The 18818-nt window shown below is 46.4% G+C and overlaps 1 protein-coding gene across 1 annotated transcript in view; it reads right to left on the reverse strand.

Annotated features, from left to right (window-relative positions):
• LOC129074927 (tumor necrosis factor receptor superfamily member 10B-like) overlaps positions 1-16057 on the reverse strand; it is a 32687-nt gene extending 16630 nt beyond the window's left edge. Inside the window, exon 1 of the mRNA XM_054578817.1 lies at positions 15920-16057. Coding sequence (XP_054434792.1) covers positions 15920-16057 — 138 coding nt within the window. The remainder of the gene's footprint in view (positions 1-15919) is intronic.
• Between the last annotated feature and the right edge of the window lie 2761 nt (positions 16058-18818).

Raw genomic sequence — 18818 nt, forward strand, 5'->3', positions numbered from 1 at the left:
CAGGAACAGGACTCAGCCTGAGCGGAGCTGCTCAGGCCTTGGGGAGAGTGAAAGTACATGCCTGGAGAGGGGGGCAAGGTCTGTTGAAGGGAGAGCGCACTGGGACCTTGTCTTGAGGGTTTTTCTCTTTCTGCAAGTGGGAATTTTAGGGGAGGTCTCTATCACAATATTCATCAGCTTTCCAGGCCTGTCTTTCAATGACAGGCTGATGCATCAAAATGAGCCTATAGTGGGGTTTGGGACCATTTTCCTGTCAGCTTCCCTCTACCATGGATTTGTCTAGCCCTAACTGTTTTTCTTTTTTTTCGCCCCCCGACTCTACCTGTTCTCGGGCTTGCCTGGCACTAACAGCACCCACTGGGTCTCTATTCTCTCTGATTTAAGCTGCTCGCTGGTTAAGAGGGGGACATAGGCCGTCTGCTGTTAAGAGCTTTTGGTTGGGGGGGACAAGGTCCTGTGATTTATTAGTGGGCTCTTAATTGCTTGGTTGTCTAACTCTTTTGTCTCTGTTTCTCTCATTCTGTCTGTGGAGGAATTTTCCTAGCTTCTTACTAACCTGCCTCATACTGGCAATAAAGTAGAAACAGTTTCCAAAATCACATTTATATTCCTAAATCTTAAGCCTTTTTTGTCCCACTTACTCTGAGTGTGTTAATGACTTCTGCCTGCCCTCAGGGAAGGCCACCTAGACTCCACCTCGAATTCCTTTCCGCCTCTGACCACCACTCCCCGAGTTCCCAGGGTCCTCTGCCTCACTTCCTCCTTTCAGACTGAGGTAACCTAACCACCCAGCCCAATCAGCAGGAAACGAGCTAAATGCCACTCCGGCCACATCTGTCTGAGTTCACACACCTAGTCCACTTTCCCCTGGGGAAACAATTATTTTTCAAAGTGCTGGCTGGACAATACCCACCCAATGGAAAGTTGACACCTGGCTCCAAGACCATATGGACCTGGGCAATTCTTTAGGATGATATTCAATCCCCTCTCTTCTGTCCTCAACCTGCCTGTCATATTTCCCACCAACCACATTAAATGCATTACTCTGGAACAGGATGGGCAAATCCTATCGGCATCAGCGCAGCCACCTTAGAATCCCTGTTATCCACTCATCGAGGAGGGCGCGTCTGGAGGCTGCTGAGTGGCACTGCTCAGCAGGCCTGCGGAGTGTCAGGGACAGGACGGGGCCCTTCTTTTCCTTAGGACGGTTTCAGGTCACAGGGAATGCAGACAAGAGACACAGATAACCTAAGGTTGCACAGATCCAGGAGGGGCCGCCCAGGCAGAGGTGACAATGCCGTGAATGGCAGGTGGCTATGGTGGACATAGAGGGTAAAGTCCACATGAATGGAATCAGAGACCAGTAGGAAATCAAAGGCAGGCAGGTGTTGGGGGAACAAAACCAAGTGGGTTTGGGGAGGAGGCTTTCTAGGGTGTGGTCCTCCTTCCTGAGCGGCCCAGGCTATGGCTGAGACAGGCCGTGTGAATGCCTGAAGGTGAGGCTGGGGTGGGGTGCAGAGAAAGAAAAGTGTGCACAAAGGAAAGAAGGAAACGAGAGGGGAGGAGGGAGTGTGTTTCTGTTCTTGCATAAGGACTCTACAGACTCCCAGAAATGCCATTACCCGTGTGGTTACCTTCCCTTGTTATTCCCCCCACAAGGTGATGCCGGGGTTAGACTGCTCTGTAGCCAAGCCTGAACCTGGCGGTTGATGTGTTCCGATATTATGTCTCCTTTAATTTTCACAATAACTCTATTGGTTAGGCATCAAAAAAAATTACCTTAAGCAATCTCCTCTTTACTATGTGGTTTAACCTATCCCCAACCCAGCCTTTTTATCTTAACCTGAGCAATAAATTCACAGGGTAAAACATCAGATCTGCTCTCAAGGTCTTTCTGTGGCCTGAGATTATTTCTGAAGTTTATGAGTTGGTGTTTGCAGTAAAACACTGAACTGAAGGTCAAGTCATCTGCCTCCCAGTCCAGGGCCAGCCACGCAGGAGCTGCACGATCCTGGGGAAGCCACGTCCCTTCCTCTCCAAACCTCGTGTCACTTCTCTTGAAATAGCAGGTTGCGCTAAGGGACCTCTCAGGGACCCTCGGGCAGTGACCCCGTGCTGGCTGACCGCAGGCCTCGTGGATGGGCGCCAAGCGCTCAGCAGGGGACCCGGTGACCCACACGCTGGGCTGCTGCCCCGGACACTGCTACCCGACCCCGCTCAGCCCCTCCACTGCATCGCTGCGTGACCGTCAGCAAGTCACCAGATTTATCTGTGTCTCACATTGCTCAGCAGGGAACACGGATAATCAGAGCCCCACACATTACGGTTGCTGTGACCCTTCAATGAATTACTGTGTACAGACAACGCTGAGGACAGAGCCGGGTACAAGGTAAGTGCTGCATCTCAGAACACGCTGGGGCTAGTACAACCATCACCCACAAAGCCGATTAATCAAGATCACGTCCTCCAGCCCAGCGGTAACACACCGTGAGGCCTGGCCACGCCGTGGCCCCACCTCTGCCAGGCGAGGTATGGGGGAGCGGCACTCGCAGCTGCCGTGGCGGCCGCTCTGGAGCCGGGCGGAGGCGAGGGCGCTGGGGTCTCCCGGGGCGGTTAGTCCTTTGGTCCCTGGGGGCTCCCAGGAGCGGGAGAAGCACAGCGTCCTCTGCTTCCCTCCCCCAGGGCCCAGACTGTCCCTAGCGAAGGGCTCGTCAGCCTCTTGGTGGGTGAACAAGGGCTTCCTCCCCGGGGACACCAAGGAGGTGAGCCTGGGGACGGCCGCAGGGCACTGACCGAGGCCGGTTTCCAGGCTGCAGCTCAGAGAGGGGCCCCCAAGGGCTTTTCCCGTGGCCTCTGTTGAGGAGACGCCGATCGGAGCTCCCAGAGGCCGAGCGCGGGGCAGAGAACTGGAGGCGAAGACACGGCACAGAGAGCGACCCAGCGATGAGTGGAGGGCCCACCCAGGGCCTGGGCGAGTGGCGGTCTGTGCACACGCGAGTGGGACCAGAGAACCCTCCAGGAAGGCTGTTTTTAATAAAGCTCTCTGGTTCTAACCTCCCCTTCCCCTAACTTCCTTTTTCCCTCCATAAATACCCCTCCACCTGCCTTTATGGGGTTGCAACCCTTTTCTTTTTCCCAAATTCATTCTTTTTGATGACAGAATACCTAGTCGATAATTTTCAGTTGACATTTTGGGGGTTCATCCAGGATTCCTGCATGAGCCCTAGGGTTCAACAGCTTCAGGGCAGTGAGCAGCAAGGTGCTGGCACCCACACAGAGCTGCTTGGGCTCACTGCTTGCTTGCTCTTCGATTCAAAAGTTCAGGGTAAGTTTTCTCCTGGAATTGAGCTTCTCTTTGCTTTTGGTTTTGAAGCTCTCCGGGCTTTATTTAGGAATTGTGTAGTTTTCTGTGTGTCTGTCTGTTAGTCAGGCCTTGCTTGTTTCGCTGTCTTGTCTGTGAAGATTCGATTTGGCGCAAAGGCCTGATTTCTTTGGAAACAGGTTGTACTGTGAGTCAAAACTGGCTTTTGCCCAAAAATCCCTTTGGGGACAGAGGTTATTTCTACTGGAATTGGTCAGATGGCCCAGTATCAGCCTGGGCCATCTTTGTTGAAAGGAGTGCTGAGACCGTATTGGGATATGGGCCCGGGAGTGGTGGCCAGGAAGCCAGTAAAGGCCAGATGGCCTGAGATGCTGAAACCACTGTTTCGCTTACATTCAGTGAGGGGGTGGCTGCCAGGGGACCTTCTCAGGGTGACGGTACTGTGCAAAACCACCTTTCCCCACAGTGCAGGTGCAGAGGTAGTTGCTAGCAACCGGACAGAAAGCGGAAAAACCCCCACCCTGAAATTGAAAACTCTGCAAGCATGCCTTTTTCAAAAAGCCCGCCTTTTCGAGGAGGCCCACTTTGTCCCCAGCTTTTAAAAGCCAAGACCTTCCCTTCCTCTGTGCTGCCTTCCCCGTGCTCAAGCATAAGGTAAGACAGTCTCTGTGGAAACTTCTCTGGGCTTGCCTCTCATTTCTATCTTGAGGTACCCGAGAACCCCAACACCACTTAATATTTTGTTACTATAACCCCTTTGTCTCTACAGCAACAGAATGGCATGAGAGAAGACAAGACAGTTTTCCTGCACCTGGTGAGCGGCCGCCTGAACTTTTGATTCGGCATCAGTGTGCCTGGTGAGTCCACCTCCGACCCTCGGAGCACCCCCTCTGCCTTGGACAGATTTCGTTCTGTCACATTGCTTTTTCTGTGTTGTCCCTGTGACCCTGAAGCTGGGTTCAAGTCTCACTGTAGCTCCACCTGCAGGCAGACAAACTGTTTCCCTCTATCCCACCCCAAGTATCTCGGGTTCAATTCCCAAGGTTGGGTTCAAGCCCCCCCCCCCGCCTCCCCCGCAGAAGTCCGGGGTTAAAGTCCCTAAAATTGGGTTCCAGTCCCACTGCAGTCAGTGTTTTGTGTTCCACTCTCTTCAATACTAAAAAAATTTTTTAATTTTTTTTTAGTATAAAATTTTTATATTTAGAATTAGCCACTGGACTCAGTTTAGATGACCCCCAATTCTGTTGGCAATGACCCAAGCGTCATAGCCAGGAGCCGGGTGAACATATGCCTTTCTCCCCATCAGGCCTGATCAGGTGCTGACCTTGGCCACGCCAGCATCATAGAGCTTCTTTTTGCTCCTGTTTGATCTGGTGCTCATTGGCCTTGACCTCCACAGTGAGCACACGTGTACTGCTGTCGTCTGTTGTTCACAGCAGACTCTGTACGTGGGGGAACGTGACGATGGCACAGTGGGCAAGCCTATTTCTCCTGGGGGCGCTCTGCCATGGATATTTAGCTGCCTTTGGAGCTGCGGGGATGTGGGTGACATGTGGGTTTTTTTGTTGTTTTTTTTTTTTTTTGTGGCGAAGGAAGCCTTTTAACACTGCTTTCTTTGCCTCAAAGGCTTTGCTTTGGCTTTCCCTTTGGGAGCGGCAGGGGCTTCCTTCTCTGCTTCAGATGCCATCGGTCGTGAAAAATAAGAATATTAGTTTTGCAATGTGGTCTGGCCCCAGTATTCTCGTGGAGATTAAAAGGGGGGGCAGGGGGTGACTACGAGGGACTTGGCTCTGAAAGAGTTTTCCACCGGTGGTTCAGTGAGCCCTGCCTGGCGGTGATCTGTCCAGGCTCTGCCCTAGCAGTGCTCACGGCTGTCCCAGCGGAGGTGAGCAACAGCATCTTCCCTTTACAGCGAGGAAGTTAGATAATTACTGGAACTGTATCAGTTACTTGTTAGTCTCTGTTTCAACCTGGCCATGGAATTTGTTTTGAACTGGAAACTAGTTTTTAGTTTGATTTAGAGCTGGCAAATTAAATCTGAAAGTATTCTATGTTGGGGGGGGTATGAATGTGTGAGTGAAATATGTTGTTTATTGTTGACATTTGCTTTAAAGGAACTGTATCATTTCTTGGTGATTACAGCCAACGCCTCTGTGAGAGCCTTCTCACTCAGGGGAAGAGGGCACTGCTCCCTCCCTCCTGCCCCTTGAGATGTTCCCCGGGCGTCGGGGACTTTACACACTCTGCCTGGGGTTTCATTGTACATGGTGAAGCAGGTGGCAGTGGTAGTCTTCCAGGGCTCCCTTGCCTGAACTTCGCTGGTGCCACCCTAAAAGGGACAAAGCCCTTTCCTCTTTGTAGTCTGCCCCACCGAGAGGATCAAACATAAGACTGAAACTGGCACCTGAGGCTTCTCCATCTCCAGACCCGTGGCAGCAGGTGGGCTCGGGCCCCATCCTCCTCTGGGAACACCTGCCACCCAAAATGCAGGCGTTCTGAAGCCCCTCTCTTTTCCCTTCGGAGCCTTCCAATTATAGTGTGCACACTCCATTTCCATTTCCTGCTGTTAGTGTGTCAACAAGTTTACCATAAGGGGCACCCCGAAAAGAGAGGACCTCACGTCTCTCAGGATGCATTCTTTCATTGATTATAAATTAATTTTAACATGGCTTTAAAAGAATTCAGCAGCATGCCAAGCTGTGGTCATCTGAATAAAATCTTAAATTAATTACTCTACCAGAAATGTAATTTAGATCCAGTTTTTCCTCTTGAGTTTTGCATTGACCTGGGACACAGAAGATCGTGTTTTGAAATGAAAGCTATGAGATCTGTTTATGTTTATCTGTATTTTTATATACATGTGTTCTAGGTGCAGTCTGTCAAGTGGTACTGAAAAATCATCAGTATTAAACATACTTTTATTCTACCTGAGTTTATTAGTTAAATAAGTTCATGTTATTGTACCCAAGCACAGGTCTGGCTGCCTGCCACCACAAAAGCCAATACTCAAGAGGCAGGTGCTAAGGTAAAGGAAAGCGACTTATTTTCAGGTGCTGGCCACCTAGAAGATGGAGGACTGATGTCTCAAAGCCCATCTCCTGGGAAAGATGGGGGACTCACATCTCAAAGCCCATCTCTCTCTCTCTCAGAGGAGGTGGAGGTTTTATAATGAGGAAGAGGGGAACAGAACAAAGAGATCAAGGGAGGGGGCTGCAAAGCTCTCCAGGGGTAGACTAACACAGTCTATTAGGGCAGGCAAGTGAGGGCCTGGTGTGCATCATTATGCATTAGTCATCCTGACTGCACGTCATCCTAAATTCATGGATGAAGGTCTGCAAATCTCCTGGAACCAGAATGCTTAAAGATCAAAGTCTGTATCTTTTGAAATTAATTCCTAGGATTTTATACAAACATGCTGTTCATCTGCATGCTAGTCAGAGTTAGCACTTACAGAAACTATGTCAAAAGCATGGTGGGGTAGGTTACAGTTTTCCATTATTACAAATCCCCACTGTCAATTTTCCCTCCATTTCTATGGAAGGTAGAAGGTTTTTGCCAAAACACTTAAGAAAACTAGAAAAATTCAGGATCCAATCTAGTTCATGGGTGAAAAATACAATTTTACAGACAACTAACTGAACTAGAATCTAATTTTCATAAATGTGTGACAGATTTTATTGAAACACTATTTTTCTCCTAAAACCACCCTCATTTTTATCAGTCAAATTAAGACCAATTCATTTACTGCATTAAAGTCCAGTTTCAATATGGCCTGATTATTTGCAGAAACACAACAAGAATAACAATTGATTATATAGGCTTTCTTAAATATATTTTGCTGGAATGTTACAAGGAATTTTTAGATTGAGCTTTAAGTAGCCTCTCAGGGCTAGGAAGCCAAGCCACACAAGTGCCAACAGGCTTTGTCTGCAGTACCTGCAGATTTGGGGGTTTCTCAAGTTCTCAGGGTCCCCAAAATGTCTTAAGGTCGTTCCCTGCTATCTCCCAGGAAAGTAGCCTTCACTCCTTACCTGGAAAGACTGCCATGAACCATATAGGTGAGCAAAGTATCAGGCCATTTCTCCAAGGGGCTTTTATCAGCTTCAAAATCAATCTTTATCTTTTTTGCTAACATTCAGAGTCCAGGTATGTCTCCGTCAGACATGACATTCTAGTCAAAGTCCTGGTTAATAACTGCAAAAAAATCAGATTCCTATCGGATCCATACAAATAAACATTGCCATAAAAATAACACTCATTAAGAAATTCCAAATTCTGGAGGAATACTATAGGTAGAAAAATACAAGTGTTTCAATATTGCTAAAATTTACCAAATTACTCTAAGAAAACAAGTTTTTTAAATCAGCAATATTTTTTAACATTAAGTCACAAGAACCATAACTATCCTAAGTTCATTCAGTCCCACAATCAATTCCTGTTTATCCTGATTATGACAGTATCTTTATGAACCCAGTCCTTCCCCAGAGCCCTACAAATCCATTTATTTCAAAGTATGATCTTAAAATTTATTCTCAAAAATTTATATTTCAGAATTAGTCAAAGTCCTTCCTGGGGATCTTTTTGAAGATGTAACATTTTTGCAAATGCATCAGAGTAAAGCAATGACTCTCCCTAAATAACCCCCACCCCAAAAAATACGTAAAATGACAGTTATAGACCTGATTACAATACAATTGACAAAGGAATTTCCTTTGTTTTTTTTGTAACAACATCTCACAATAACAATCAGAATTACAAGTGAAAGTGTATCAGACTAAGAAGTCAATTAATATGTTGCCCACTGTCTAATTGTACCTGGGGTTTGTGTTGGAAAATAATAATTGGTTTTGGAAAAACCAAAGGGAGCCTTTGACTCTTTCATTTGTCATTAAAATTATCACTTTGCCTACCATCTATCTGGGTGCCTTTCCTTTCCTTTTCTTTACTTCTTTTTTCCCATTACCATTTTCCTTCTTGAGTATTCCTTCTACAATGTCTTTCTTTCCTCTGTGTCCTTTTCCTTTATCCTTTCTCATCTTTTTCTCATTTCCTCAATTCCTTCTCTTTTTGCTTCCTTCCTCTATACAACCCTGCTTCAACTTACACAGACCTGCTTCAACTTACACAAACCCTCTGTGACTGACACAAACGCTCTTCAACTCACACGGGCCACCTACAACTTACCTAGTCCCTTTGCATTGCCTCTTTTAAGTCACCTAGAAATAACCAACCCACTTTCATCTCTATTTCCTTCAAAATATATTGCCCTAATTTACATGTTTTATTACCAAAACCCTATTTCCCCCCTTAATTAGAATTTTCAAGTTTTAGTGACAATTAAAAGTAATTAGCATTCTTTAGATCGAGAAATCCATGAATACATTTCATAACTTTCAGAGTTTTTCCCCTATTGGCACATACATTCACATTTTTATTCTTGGTGATCACTGCATTCCTTTATTGGGCTCAAAAGTGAGCTGTTTCATTATCTTAAGTGTCCTTAACAGCTTTTCGGAGGCCAGAAAAGAGATGAGGAAGGTGTCAGGTTTGGCACTGCTTGGCCCACCTGAGTTTAAAAATACCCGTTTTTTTCCTTTTCCTTTTCTTTCTCAGTTTTACTGTCTGAAAGGGGAGTGAGATCTTTTTCCCTCTTTAAACCATCCATTGAAATCCTTTCTGCATAAAATCCTTATGACATAACATATTGAAAGCTTGCTCATTAGAGATCTTACTCCATTTACCAGACCTTTGGCAAAACAATTCAAGATTGAGACCAAGCCATTCTTTTCAAAACAGAAACAAGAACAGTATCTAAAGCAAAAGCAAAGGTTTTGTATTTATTTGTAAACTGGACTAGACCCTGAATTCTTCTAGTTTCCCTATTAACTGCTTATGACTCTCCAATCATGTTTCCAATTTCCCTCCCATCCCTTGCCTTGGAATTCCTAAGAACTAAAGCATTTTTCTGAGCCTTGCAATTGCAGTCTGCAGCTGGACATCATGGAAACTTTGCAGAGATCATCACAACAGGCTACCTGGTTAAGAGGCGCATACCGTGGCAACCCAGAACAAATCTGGGAAGCCACTGAAGGGCACCTGCCCTGCTAACCCACTTCCTTTCCCTTCTGGGGCCCCTAAGTGGCCCTTCTACTTCTACTATTACTTGGACCTTGCCTCTTTAACCTTCTTCTAGACAGCAACATTTCCACGTCAAGCTAAGGGTCCTGCAAGGCATCCAGCCCATCCTAGATAAGACGACCTGGGCCCCTACCACTCTTTCGATCAGACAGACAGTGAGAGAACTTTATTCCTTCCACGTTCAGTAGAAGAGACGTCCAGCCCTAATTCCTTAAGAATATGGAGGGTAAAGTGTCTCAGTAGTGAAATGAGCCAGTATAGGACCCTGGACCCAGGAATGGAAAAATACCAGGTAGCCATATGATGTCAAAACTACTTCATGTTCCGCACACACCATTGATCACAGTGCGGCTGCTATATGACATTTCGGAGGTTATGGTAATGAGCAACATCATGATCACCTTTTCATCTCAGCACAGGTGCTGAAATGGTTGCCAAGCAACCCAAGGAAAGAAGGAAGTCATGGCAACCTGAAGTGGAAAATTCCACAAACACCCCTTTTTTGTGCAAGTCTGCCTTTTCTTTTCATGCAATATGTGAATACTGGACTTTGCTCTTCTTCTCAGGCCTCCTCAAAGGAAGGTGGCATCCATCTGCTAGAACTTTTGGCCTTAAAGGAACATAAGGTCTCTGAAATCCAAACTCAGGTTTGAGACTTGGGATATCTGATAGCCGAACAAAAACTACACCTGGATCCAGAGAAGCATCACAGTGTCCTAAGCTTCCCAAGGCCCAAAACTTAAGTGTCAACTGTGAGGTTTTCTTAGGCTAATGGGTGACTGCTGAAGTGAGATCCCACATCCGTTACGGCAAAATCTTTACATGTCCTAATAAAGAATGGCAGATTTGATCCGATTTTATGGGAAGATCAGGACGACGGCCTTTAAAGGTTTAAAGGCAAGTTTAATAAACCCACCTGCTCTTGGGCATCCTATCAGATTCCCTTCTTCCTTTCTGTGCAGGAAAAGGAAGGGAATGCCCTTGGGGCACTCACTCAAAAACATGGGGGTCACCACAGACCCCTGGGATACTGTCAGCAGTGACTATGACATGGGCCCAGAGGCTCAGGGATACCCCTCCTGCCTCAGGGCCATTGCTGCTCCTGCCCTCCTGCGGCGGAAGTTCTGAATGCTCATCACACCCAGCATCTTTCAGTTAGTTACCTTACTTCCTATGAAATCGCTTTTTAACTGCTTCCCATATAACTTTCATATTGTAATAAACTTTATCTAGCTGCTCCTCTCCCTTCTGAGACTGGGGAGGAAGCACCTCATGATTCCTTGTGACTATCTGCAAGAGACTCCTCTAGGTAAAGCTGATTTCTCCTGGTTTATAGATAGTTCTTACTTAAAAAATTAAAATGGTTGAGCACTGTGCTGGGCATGCTATTGTAACTTAACCTCTTGAAGTCACGGAGGCAGCATCTTTGTGGCCACTGCAGCACAGCAGGCCAAGTTCTATGCCTTTGCTCTCAGTTTACATTTTACAGCAAAGTGTAGTGACAGTAGATATGCCTTTGAAGCTCCGAAGTAGTTCATGACTTTGGAATGTTATGGAAGCAATGCGGTTTCCGTACCTCCAATGGAGATAAAATTAAAAATAGTCTGTATGTTCAGGAATATTGGATGCTATACTTTTACCCGATACTTTAGTTGTTACCAAGATTCTAGGATGTCTACACTGGACTCCCTGGAAGTCCTGGAAATCACCTTGCTGACATTTCTGCTAAGAACGCCGCTCTGAACAGCATCAGCAGCAGTCAAACCCCTGCCACGGTCCGAGATGTTTCTCCCGTTGATAACTTGGAAAAACTGGCCAGAGAAACCCAGCAACTGGCTTCGGAAAAAGAAAAAGATCGAAAGGCTAACAATTGCTGGTTTGATGGGAAAGCTCTGGTTCAAACCAAACCACCACCCAGTCCTACCAGAATTTCTGGAATCTCTGCTCCTCACCATTCTACATGCATTAAACCATTAGGCCACTGACAAGGCGACAGCCTTCATGAATGAATATTGGTGGGGAGATATTAACACAATCACAAAAAGTGCCTACCTTAAGCGTCCCACCTGGGTAAAGTAGAACCCAGGAAGCCCATTCACATTGCTCCTGGGCATTTAAAACTGTCTGACAGACCATTTGAGGTTTGACGAGTATATTTTATACAGTCTCCCCATCTGATGAATATAAATTATGTTTTAGTCTTGATATGTACGTTTTCTCACTGGACTGAAGCTTTCCCCTGCAGACAAGCTAATGCCTCTACTGTGGCTGAAGTCCTGTTAGAGAAGATTGTTCCCACCTGGGAAACTCTTCTTACACTTCGGTGATGGAAGCAGCCATTTTACTGGTCAAGTGCTACAGCAAGTCTGTGCTATTTGGCTAGTTCTACAACACTCTCATTATGCTTACTAACCTCAGTCTCCAGGCTTAGTTGAACGTATTACTGGCATTAAGATTCAATTGGCAAAATTTGTAGAAGCTCTTCAAATACCTTAGCCAAAAGCACTGCTGCTAGTCATTTTAAATCTCAGGTCTATCCTTTTTGGGACTCATAAGCTTTTACCTTTTGAGCTAATTACACGACACCCCATGCATTTGATCTATAGTTGGTAAAAGGAGACATATTTCAATATGGTAAAAGCTTAATTCCTTCTATTGAAAATCACCCTGCCCTGACTGGTGTAGCTCAGTGGGACGGGCATCATCCTGCCAACCGAAAGGTTGTCTGTTCAATTCCTGGACAGGGCACCTGCCTGGGCTGTGGTCAGATCCTCGGTTGGGGGGCAAGAGGCAACCAATGGATATTTCTCTCTCTCTCTTTCTCCTTCCCTTCTAAAATAAATAAATAAAATCTTTAAAAAAAAGAAAAGAATCATGCTGTGGTAAAACAATCTTTTCATAGTGCCTACCAAGAAAAAAAAAAACCTCAAAGTGACATCTCAAAAAAGCTTCTCTCCAGCCTGGCGGAAAGGGCCCTCACCAGGCACTGATGACCAGCCCTCGCGCTGCTGAACTCCAGGGAACAGACTCTGGATCCGCGCGTCCCTCCGGAAGAAGGCTCCAAACGCCAGTGCGCTGTGCACAGGCAACCTGAATCTAGAGCTGTCAAAAACTAAAGCAGGCAACCTCTGAAGGAAACAAGTCGCCAAAATAACTGAATCTGGCCTGTACAATGCTTTTCTTACTATTAATTCTTATTTAATTTTTCTCTTCTTCTTGGAAGAAATATGCCCTTGTTTACTTTTCCTAAGCTATGGGGGGGGGGAATTTTTTTTAAAAAAGAGAAAGGGGGACCTTTTCTGGTTATTAAATCAGTCATGAAGAACTTTGATCTATCCAAGATAATAATGGTCTTTGTTTCATTATCGGCAGGTCTGAGCTCCTGGTTTAAATTCATCATGTTACTATGTTGTCCTAATTGTTTTATATTCTTATTAAGTTCTGTGCCTGTCACCTGTTAACCCTGAACCCGTTCCCAGCACTTCCCCTCTGATGGGAGAGACAACACCCAGAAGAGGTCCTCCCCAACCTGGAGTGACAAAAAAGCGAAGTTGTAAAAACTGACTGTTGATCAGCGATGCTTTCAAGGAAAGAGGATAAAAACTGACTTTAAGAAAACAAGATCAGCTGGGTGGGTCTATGGGAGGGGCATGGGCTTCTGGAAGTTCCAATCTGCTACAGCACTAGGAGAGGCCAGTAGAGTCTGGCAGTCACTCTAGGTTCCTAATAAAGCTCTAAGGTACTATCTTCCCCTTCCCTTAATTTCCTCTTCCGCTCTGGGCGGGCAGGCCTACTCATTACTTGCCTTGTCTGTGCGCAGCTGGTTACAACCCTTTTTTCCCCAAACAAGCCTAGTCGACAATAGTTAATGAAGGTAACCCCCAAATAGTACAAATGTAGCCCAGGCATAAAATTTAAGAATAAATTATCAGAATATCATACTAATAAGCAGTTTTCATTGTGACCACAACAGTACCCAGCCCACTTTAAGAGAACGAAGCAAAACCGAACACTCAACAATGTAAAGGTCCAAGGTGGCTGCCTACAGTGCTTGTCCACTGGGGTGTCATGTACAAGGAGCTCCGTTCTCTCCCTCCACTTCTCCCACTAACTTGAACCCAAAAGGCAGGAGATGCTTTTCCTAGGTCATAAAAGCTGCCATCATAAAGCAGATCAGGAAAAAATAATAATAGAAATGTTTTCCTTCTGACTGATTTCCTGCCTGTAAAATAGGTGAAAACCATCACTCTCCCAGGTTGTTGGCAAAATTACACTGAATAACGGAAGACAGTGCCCAGCTGAGTGCTGGATACAAGCTGCCCCAAGCTCTTCAGTGTGTCTTCCTGCTACCCCTTCCCACGCAGACCTGGAAGGTGGAGCCAGGCTTCTCTTCCAGCCTTGGGGAATAGAATGCGGTCCAAGACAGGGGCTGTGGCATTCGCAGGAGGCCTGGGATGGATCCCCAGAGGGACAACTGAAAGCACTGGGACACGCCAGGCCTGTGGCCCTGCCCCGCCACCACCGCCTCGCTTGATGCCTGGGCTCTTGCACTCACACCCCCACGCCCCGCGGCACAGCTCCCTGCCCCGGGCTCAGGCGCCCCTGCCGCCCCCTCAAGGAGCCATTCAAGCAGGAGCAGCCACTGCTGGGGCGGCGACCATGTGCCCTGCGGCCTTCCCAGCACCAAAGCACCGGCACCCACCCTCCCACACACCCTCCCACAGGGGCCCCCACTGCTCCCAGGGTTTACAACCGCCCTGCAGACAGCCTTCCCTCCCCTCCCCTCTGACACATGAAGGGGGGCACACCCGGGGCCCAAAGCTGGAAAGGAGCAGGGCAGGTCCGCCGTCTCCGCTGTATCAGGACACACAGCCTGACTAAGCTTCTTAAACAACCTCACAGTTCCTACTGACAGACAGGCAGCTGGGGAGGAAAAGCCTAGAACAAAAATGGGGCCGTTCCAGCAAGTGCACAGCGAGGACCTGGAGGAGGCAGACAATCGCTCAGCACTGGGCCTCACCCGACGTAATTATTCCTATAGCCCAAGGACGTGCGCTCCGAGCAGTATAGGCTGGGGCGGGGCATAACAGGCTGCCCCGCCCCGCCCCCGACACAGTCCAAGTGCACAGCGGGGATTCCAATCCTCGGCCACCCTCCCGCTACTGCCTAACCCGGTCCCCTGGTCACCACTCCCAGCCTGGGTCTTTGAAAATCCCTACTAGCAAGGAGGAATCAAAACCACAACAATATGGTGTCCCATTTTCCAAAATGAATTAAAGTTCATTGTAGCAAGAGTATAGGGAAACAGAAAAAGCTATGGACTCTTGGGGGGGGGGGGGGGGGCGGGGGGGGTACAATGGTTCAGCCATCTTCTGGGGAACAATTTCTCATTGTCTAAACGAAAATATAAAATCTAACCCACTGACACAGCAATTTCACCTCTAAAGACTTACAAAGTATAAAGTGCACATGGACATACGACACATACAACAGAATACACTACAGTGCTGCAGGAATTAGCAAAATCATAAACAGGATATAATCTAAAAAGAGATTCATAAGAGTCAAGAGTAAAATACATGGGTCCACCCATGTTTCTTTACCCACACAGTAAAACATTATGCTGTTGTTAAATAGAGTAAGAGAAGTCTGCATGGACCGATATAAAACTTCTAATGGTATTCGTTATGAGCTTCACGATATAACAAGTATGGATATATTTACCGATATATATGAATACTGCTTCTCTAAATTTTGAATTAATTTGTTAAATAAAAAACATTTAAACCTCTGTGATACCGGTAACGTTAGTTTGGCATTTGGTTTTACTTTTATTTCGTTAACGGGAGAAATAAACGGGGGCGGCCCTCAACGTGCCGTTTTGGTTCGTTCGTTTGCTTTCGGCCGCGCAGCACGCACTCCCGCTCGGAGCGTCGCAGCCCCGGCCCCCGACCCCCGGCCGCGCTGGTGAAGGTCAATTTGAAAGCCGTTTACTTTGCAGGAAAGAGACCGCAAAGGAAACAAGCGGAGATCGGATTCTGAACGGAAACGCCTTCAAGTCTGGTGAAAAGCGACATTTTGCGGGTTGCCAGCTCAATGACCTGCGATAGCCAAGTCTTAGAATTTAAACATAAGTGTAAAAAATAAAAATAAAAATATAGAAAGCCAATTTCCGTGTCCCCTCCTCGAGACTGCGGGATTTCCCAACCTGTCCTTGGACCGCTTCCCGAACCTTCCCTATAATGACTCATCCGTAATTAGTTGCCGGAGAAATGCAGCGCGAGCCCGTTTGCTCAGCCCGGTTAGCTCCTGCCTCCCCGGCACCCGTCTTCCCCCGACTCGGCTCGTGGTCCGTCCGGAGGATAGGCCCGGACATGCCCCGGGTACCCCGTCGCGTACGCTTCCCCCTCCCGGCCACCAGGCGCGCCTTTCCGGGCCAGGAACACCGGCAGGTCTCACCTGTACGAAATAAAAAGCACCGATCAGGATGTAGAGGTGAGACAGCCAAGACCTGCCGCCGAGAGCTGGGGCGCGCGAGAGTGCCCGCCGCCCGGAGCCGTCGGGGCGCGCTCCTGGTCCCGGCAGCCCGGAATCCATGTGGAATCTTCGGCTCGGTCCCGCCAAAAGAAACTCCACAGCTCCTCCAAACAACTACTCAGAGGGGAGGGCGAACGCCCGGCCTTAAATGGTGGAGTAAGGCGCTGGGCGGTGTCCCGCGCGCCCTATAGCGGCACCCTATCCCAGTCAGGTGACAGGGCGGGGTAGTAAACCACCGCCCACTGCGCTACGTCTAGGCGCCGCGGGCGTGACTTACCGCACGTGTGCTCCCCGCCCTGCTAAATCACTCCTAATTTCTGACCCACGGAAACAGCCAGATTATAGCTGATTGTGGTTTTAAGATTCAGTGTTTTCAGGTGTGTGGGTGGCCGTAGCTATAACAAAACACATGACGTGTTGCGATACCAAGCCAGTGCAAACCTTTTCTTCCCTCACTCTGTCCCCCCACTTTTGCCTATTCATCTATGTCTTATAAACTGTACGAATGGGGGTACATCTAGATGATGGCAAAACAGTGAGATTTCTGTGTATATGTATCATTCAATCTCCCAGAGCAAACATGTTCAACTTAAAATATATAATAAATGTCATTTAAAAATATACAGTGCTCTGTCCTATATATGAGAAGCCTCTTTAGTACGGTAAAATTCACTTTTTTCCATTACACATTTCCTTTTTTAAAACAAGTTTTTTATTTATTTTTATTGGGGTGACATTGTATATCCTTCCTAAACTGAATCGTAAAGAACTGGAAAAATCTAAATCCCCTCTTCCCCTCTTTCTAAAAATAAATAAATAAAATATTTAAAAAAATAAAAACCTCCCATTAAAGTAAAGTAAATTTTTCTCCTAACAAACCACATACTTAAAAGTAAGCACTACCTTGAACAAGACTAGATTTCTGAGATCTTGAGACACACACGTTTTGGAAGGAGGAACCTCGGTGGAATCCTGAAGCGGCAGCACATGGTCACGTTCACAGTAATTGCTGTTGTCCAGCAGTAACAGAAACAATTTATTCAATGCTGCCATGAACCAGGCAGTCGAATGATTTTAATCCTCATATTAAGCTATAGGAATAATGAGCATGGCAGTGCCTTTTTGACCATCTCCTGAATGTGTCTTGCTTCGCTTTAGGAAAAAAGTCCCGATTTCCTGCCTTTGTCTTAAAACAATTGCACAATTGCCTGTTAGCAGCAGGCCCACCGGCCCAGGTCTCCCACTAGCGCCTGGGTCTATGCGAGGCTCCTGGGCGGATGGAGCTCAGCCGAGTCCCCGGGGGCTGCCACCTCCACAGCGGGGGATCGCAGGGTTTGAGCAAGCTTGCCTTTAGGCTGAAATACCTGATACTTCCGCCTATTACTTCCGCCTATTAAAAGGGCATAATATAAACATGTCCTGCTACATCCGTAAACACAAGCAAGACTTTCCAATCGTGTCAAATATTTCGGAAAAAAACAAAACAATACAATACAAGGAGTATCCTCTAAACATCCTCAATGCAGAGTAAGGAAAGGGGTCAATGGGTCCATTTTTGGGGTGTGTGTGATTTTCCCCTCCCAATTCCAGGCAAGAACAAAACCAGTACTTGAAAGGACTAGGCAAAGGGCTGAAGTAAACGGTTTAACGGTTGTTGAATACGAGAGTGAAGGAGGCAGATTAGATGTTGGCGGGGTGGTGGTGGGCTCCAATTAGTACACTGTGTCACCATTTTCCTTTTTTTTTTTTCATGTCATGAACTGATTTTATTCAGCTCTTGATTATATTTCCCGTGCGTAGAGCATGTTTCACACTTGGTAACTGACTCATATAAAGAGAATGAATGGCCACATTAACTGAGCTTTCTTTTGAGCAGTTTGCAAGTGCACGCATTTTTTTATTGGTTTTTTTTCCCTTATTTGACGGAGAGAATAATTCTTTGTGGTCAGTTTCATTTTAAGAGGGTAATGTTGAGTGATTTTTCATAATTTTTAAAATTATTCTGTTTTATTGTTTATGCTAGTACAGTGGTCCCAATTTTTCCCCTTCACCCCCTTCCGCCCAGCCTGCCCCCCACTTCCATAGTCAATCCCCACACTGTCTGTCGTCTGTGTTCATTGGTCGTGTATGCTCCTTACTAGTTCCTCCACCTTCTTTCCAACAGTGTCCGCCTCTTTTCTCCCCTCTGGCAGCTGTCAGTCTGTTCCCTGAGTCTATGTCTCTGGTTCTGTTTTGCTCATTGGTTTATTTTGTTTATTAGATTTCTCTTATAAGTGAAATCATATGGTGTTTATTTGAAAAAGGGGGCACAAGCATACGATGGAATAAAGATCACCTCTTCAACAAATGGTATTGGGAGAACTGGGCTGGTACATGAAAAAAATAAAAAAGAAAAAGAAAGAAAAGAAAATAGGCCACCAACTTATACCATACACCAGAATGAACTCAAATTGGGTAAAGGACTTAAATATAAGTCGTGATACCATAAAAACCCTAGCAGAAAACATAGGCAGGAAAATCTCAGATACCTCATGTAGCAATATTTTTGCTGATACATCTTCTAGGGCAAGGGAGAGAGAGGAAAAAATTGACAAATGGGACCACATTAAATTAAAAAGCTTCTGCACAGCTAAAGACACTGTCATCAAAATGAAAAGGGAACCAACAGTGTGGGAGAACGTATTTTCCGATGATACATTGGACAAGGGTTTAATCTCCAAAATATATGAAGAACTCATACAACTCAACACCAAGAAGACAAACATTCTAATTAAAAAATGAGCAAAGGACCTGAACAGACACTCGCTTCTCTGAGGAGGAC

The sequence above is a fragment of the Pteronotus mesoamericanus genome, unplaced genomic scaffold, assembly GCF_021234165.1.
Source record: "Pteronotus mesoamericanus isolate MK-2021 breed Mesoamerican mustached bat unplaced genomic scaffold, CSHL_Meso_final contig_502, whole genome shotgun sequence".
Taxonomy (NCBI): Eukaryota; Metazoa; Chordata; class Mammalia; order Chiroptera; family Mormoopidae; genus Pteronotus; species Pteronotus mesoamericanus.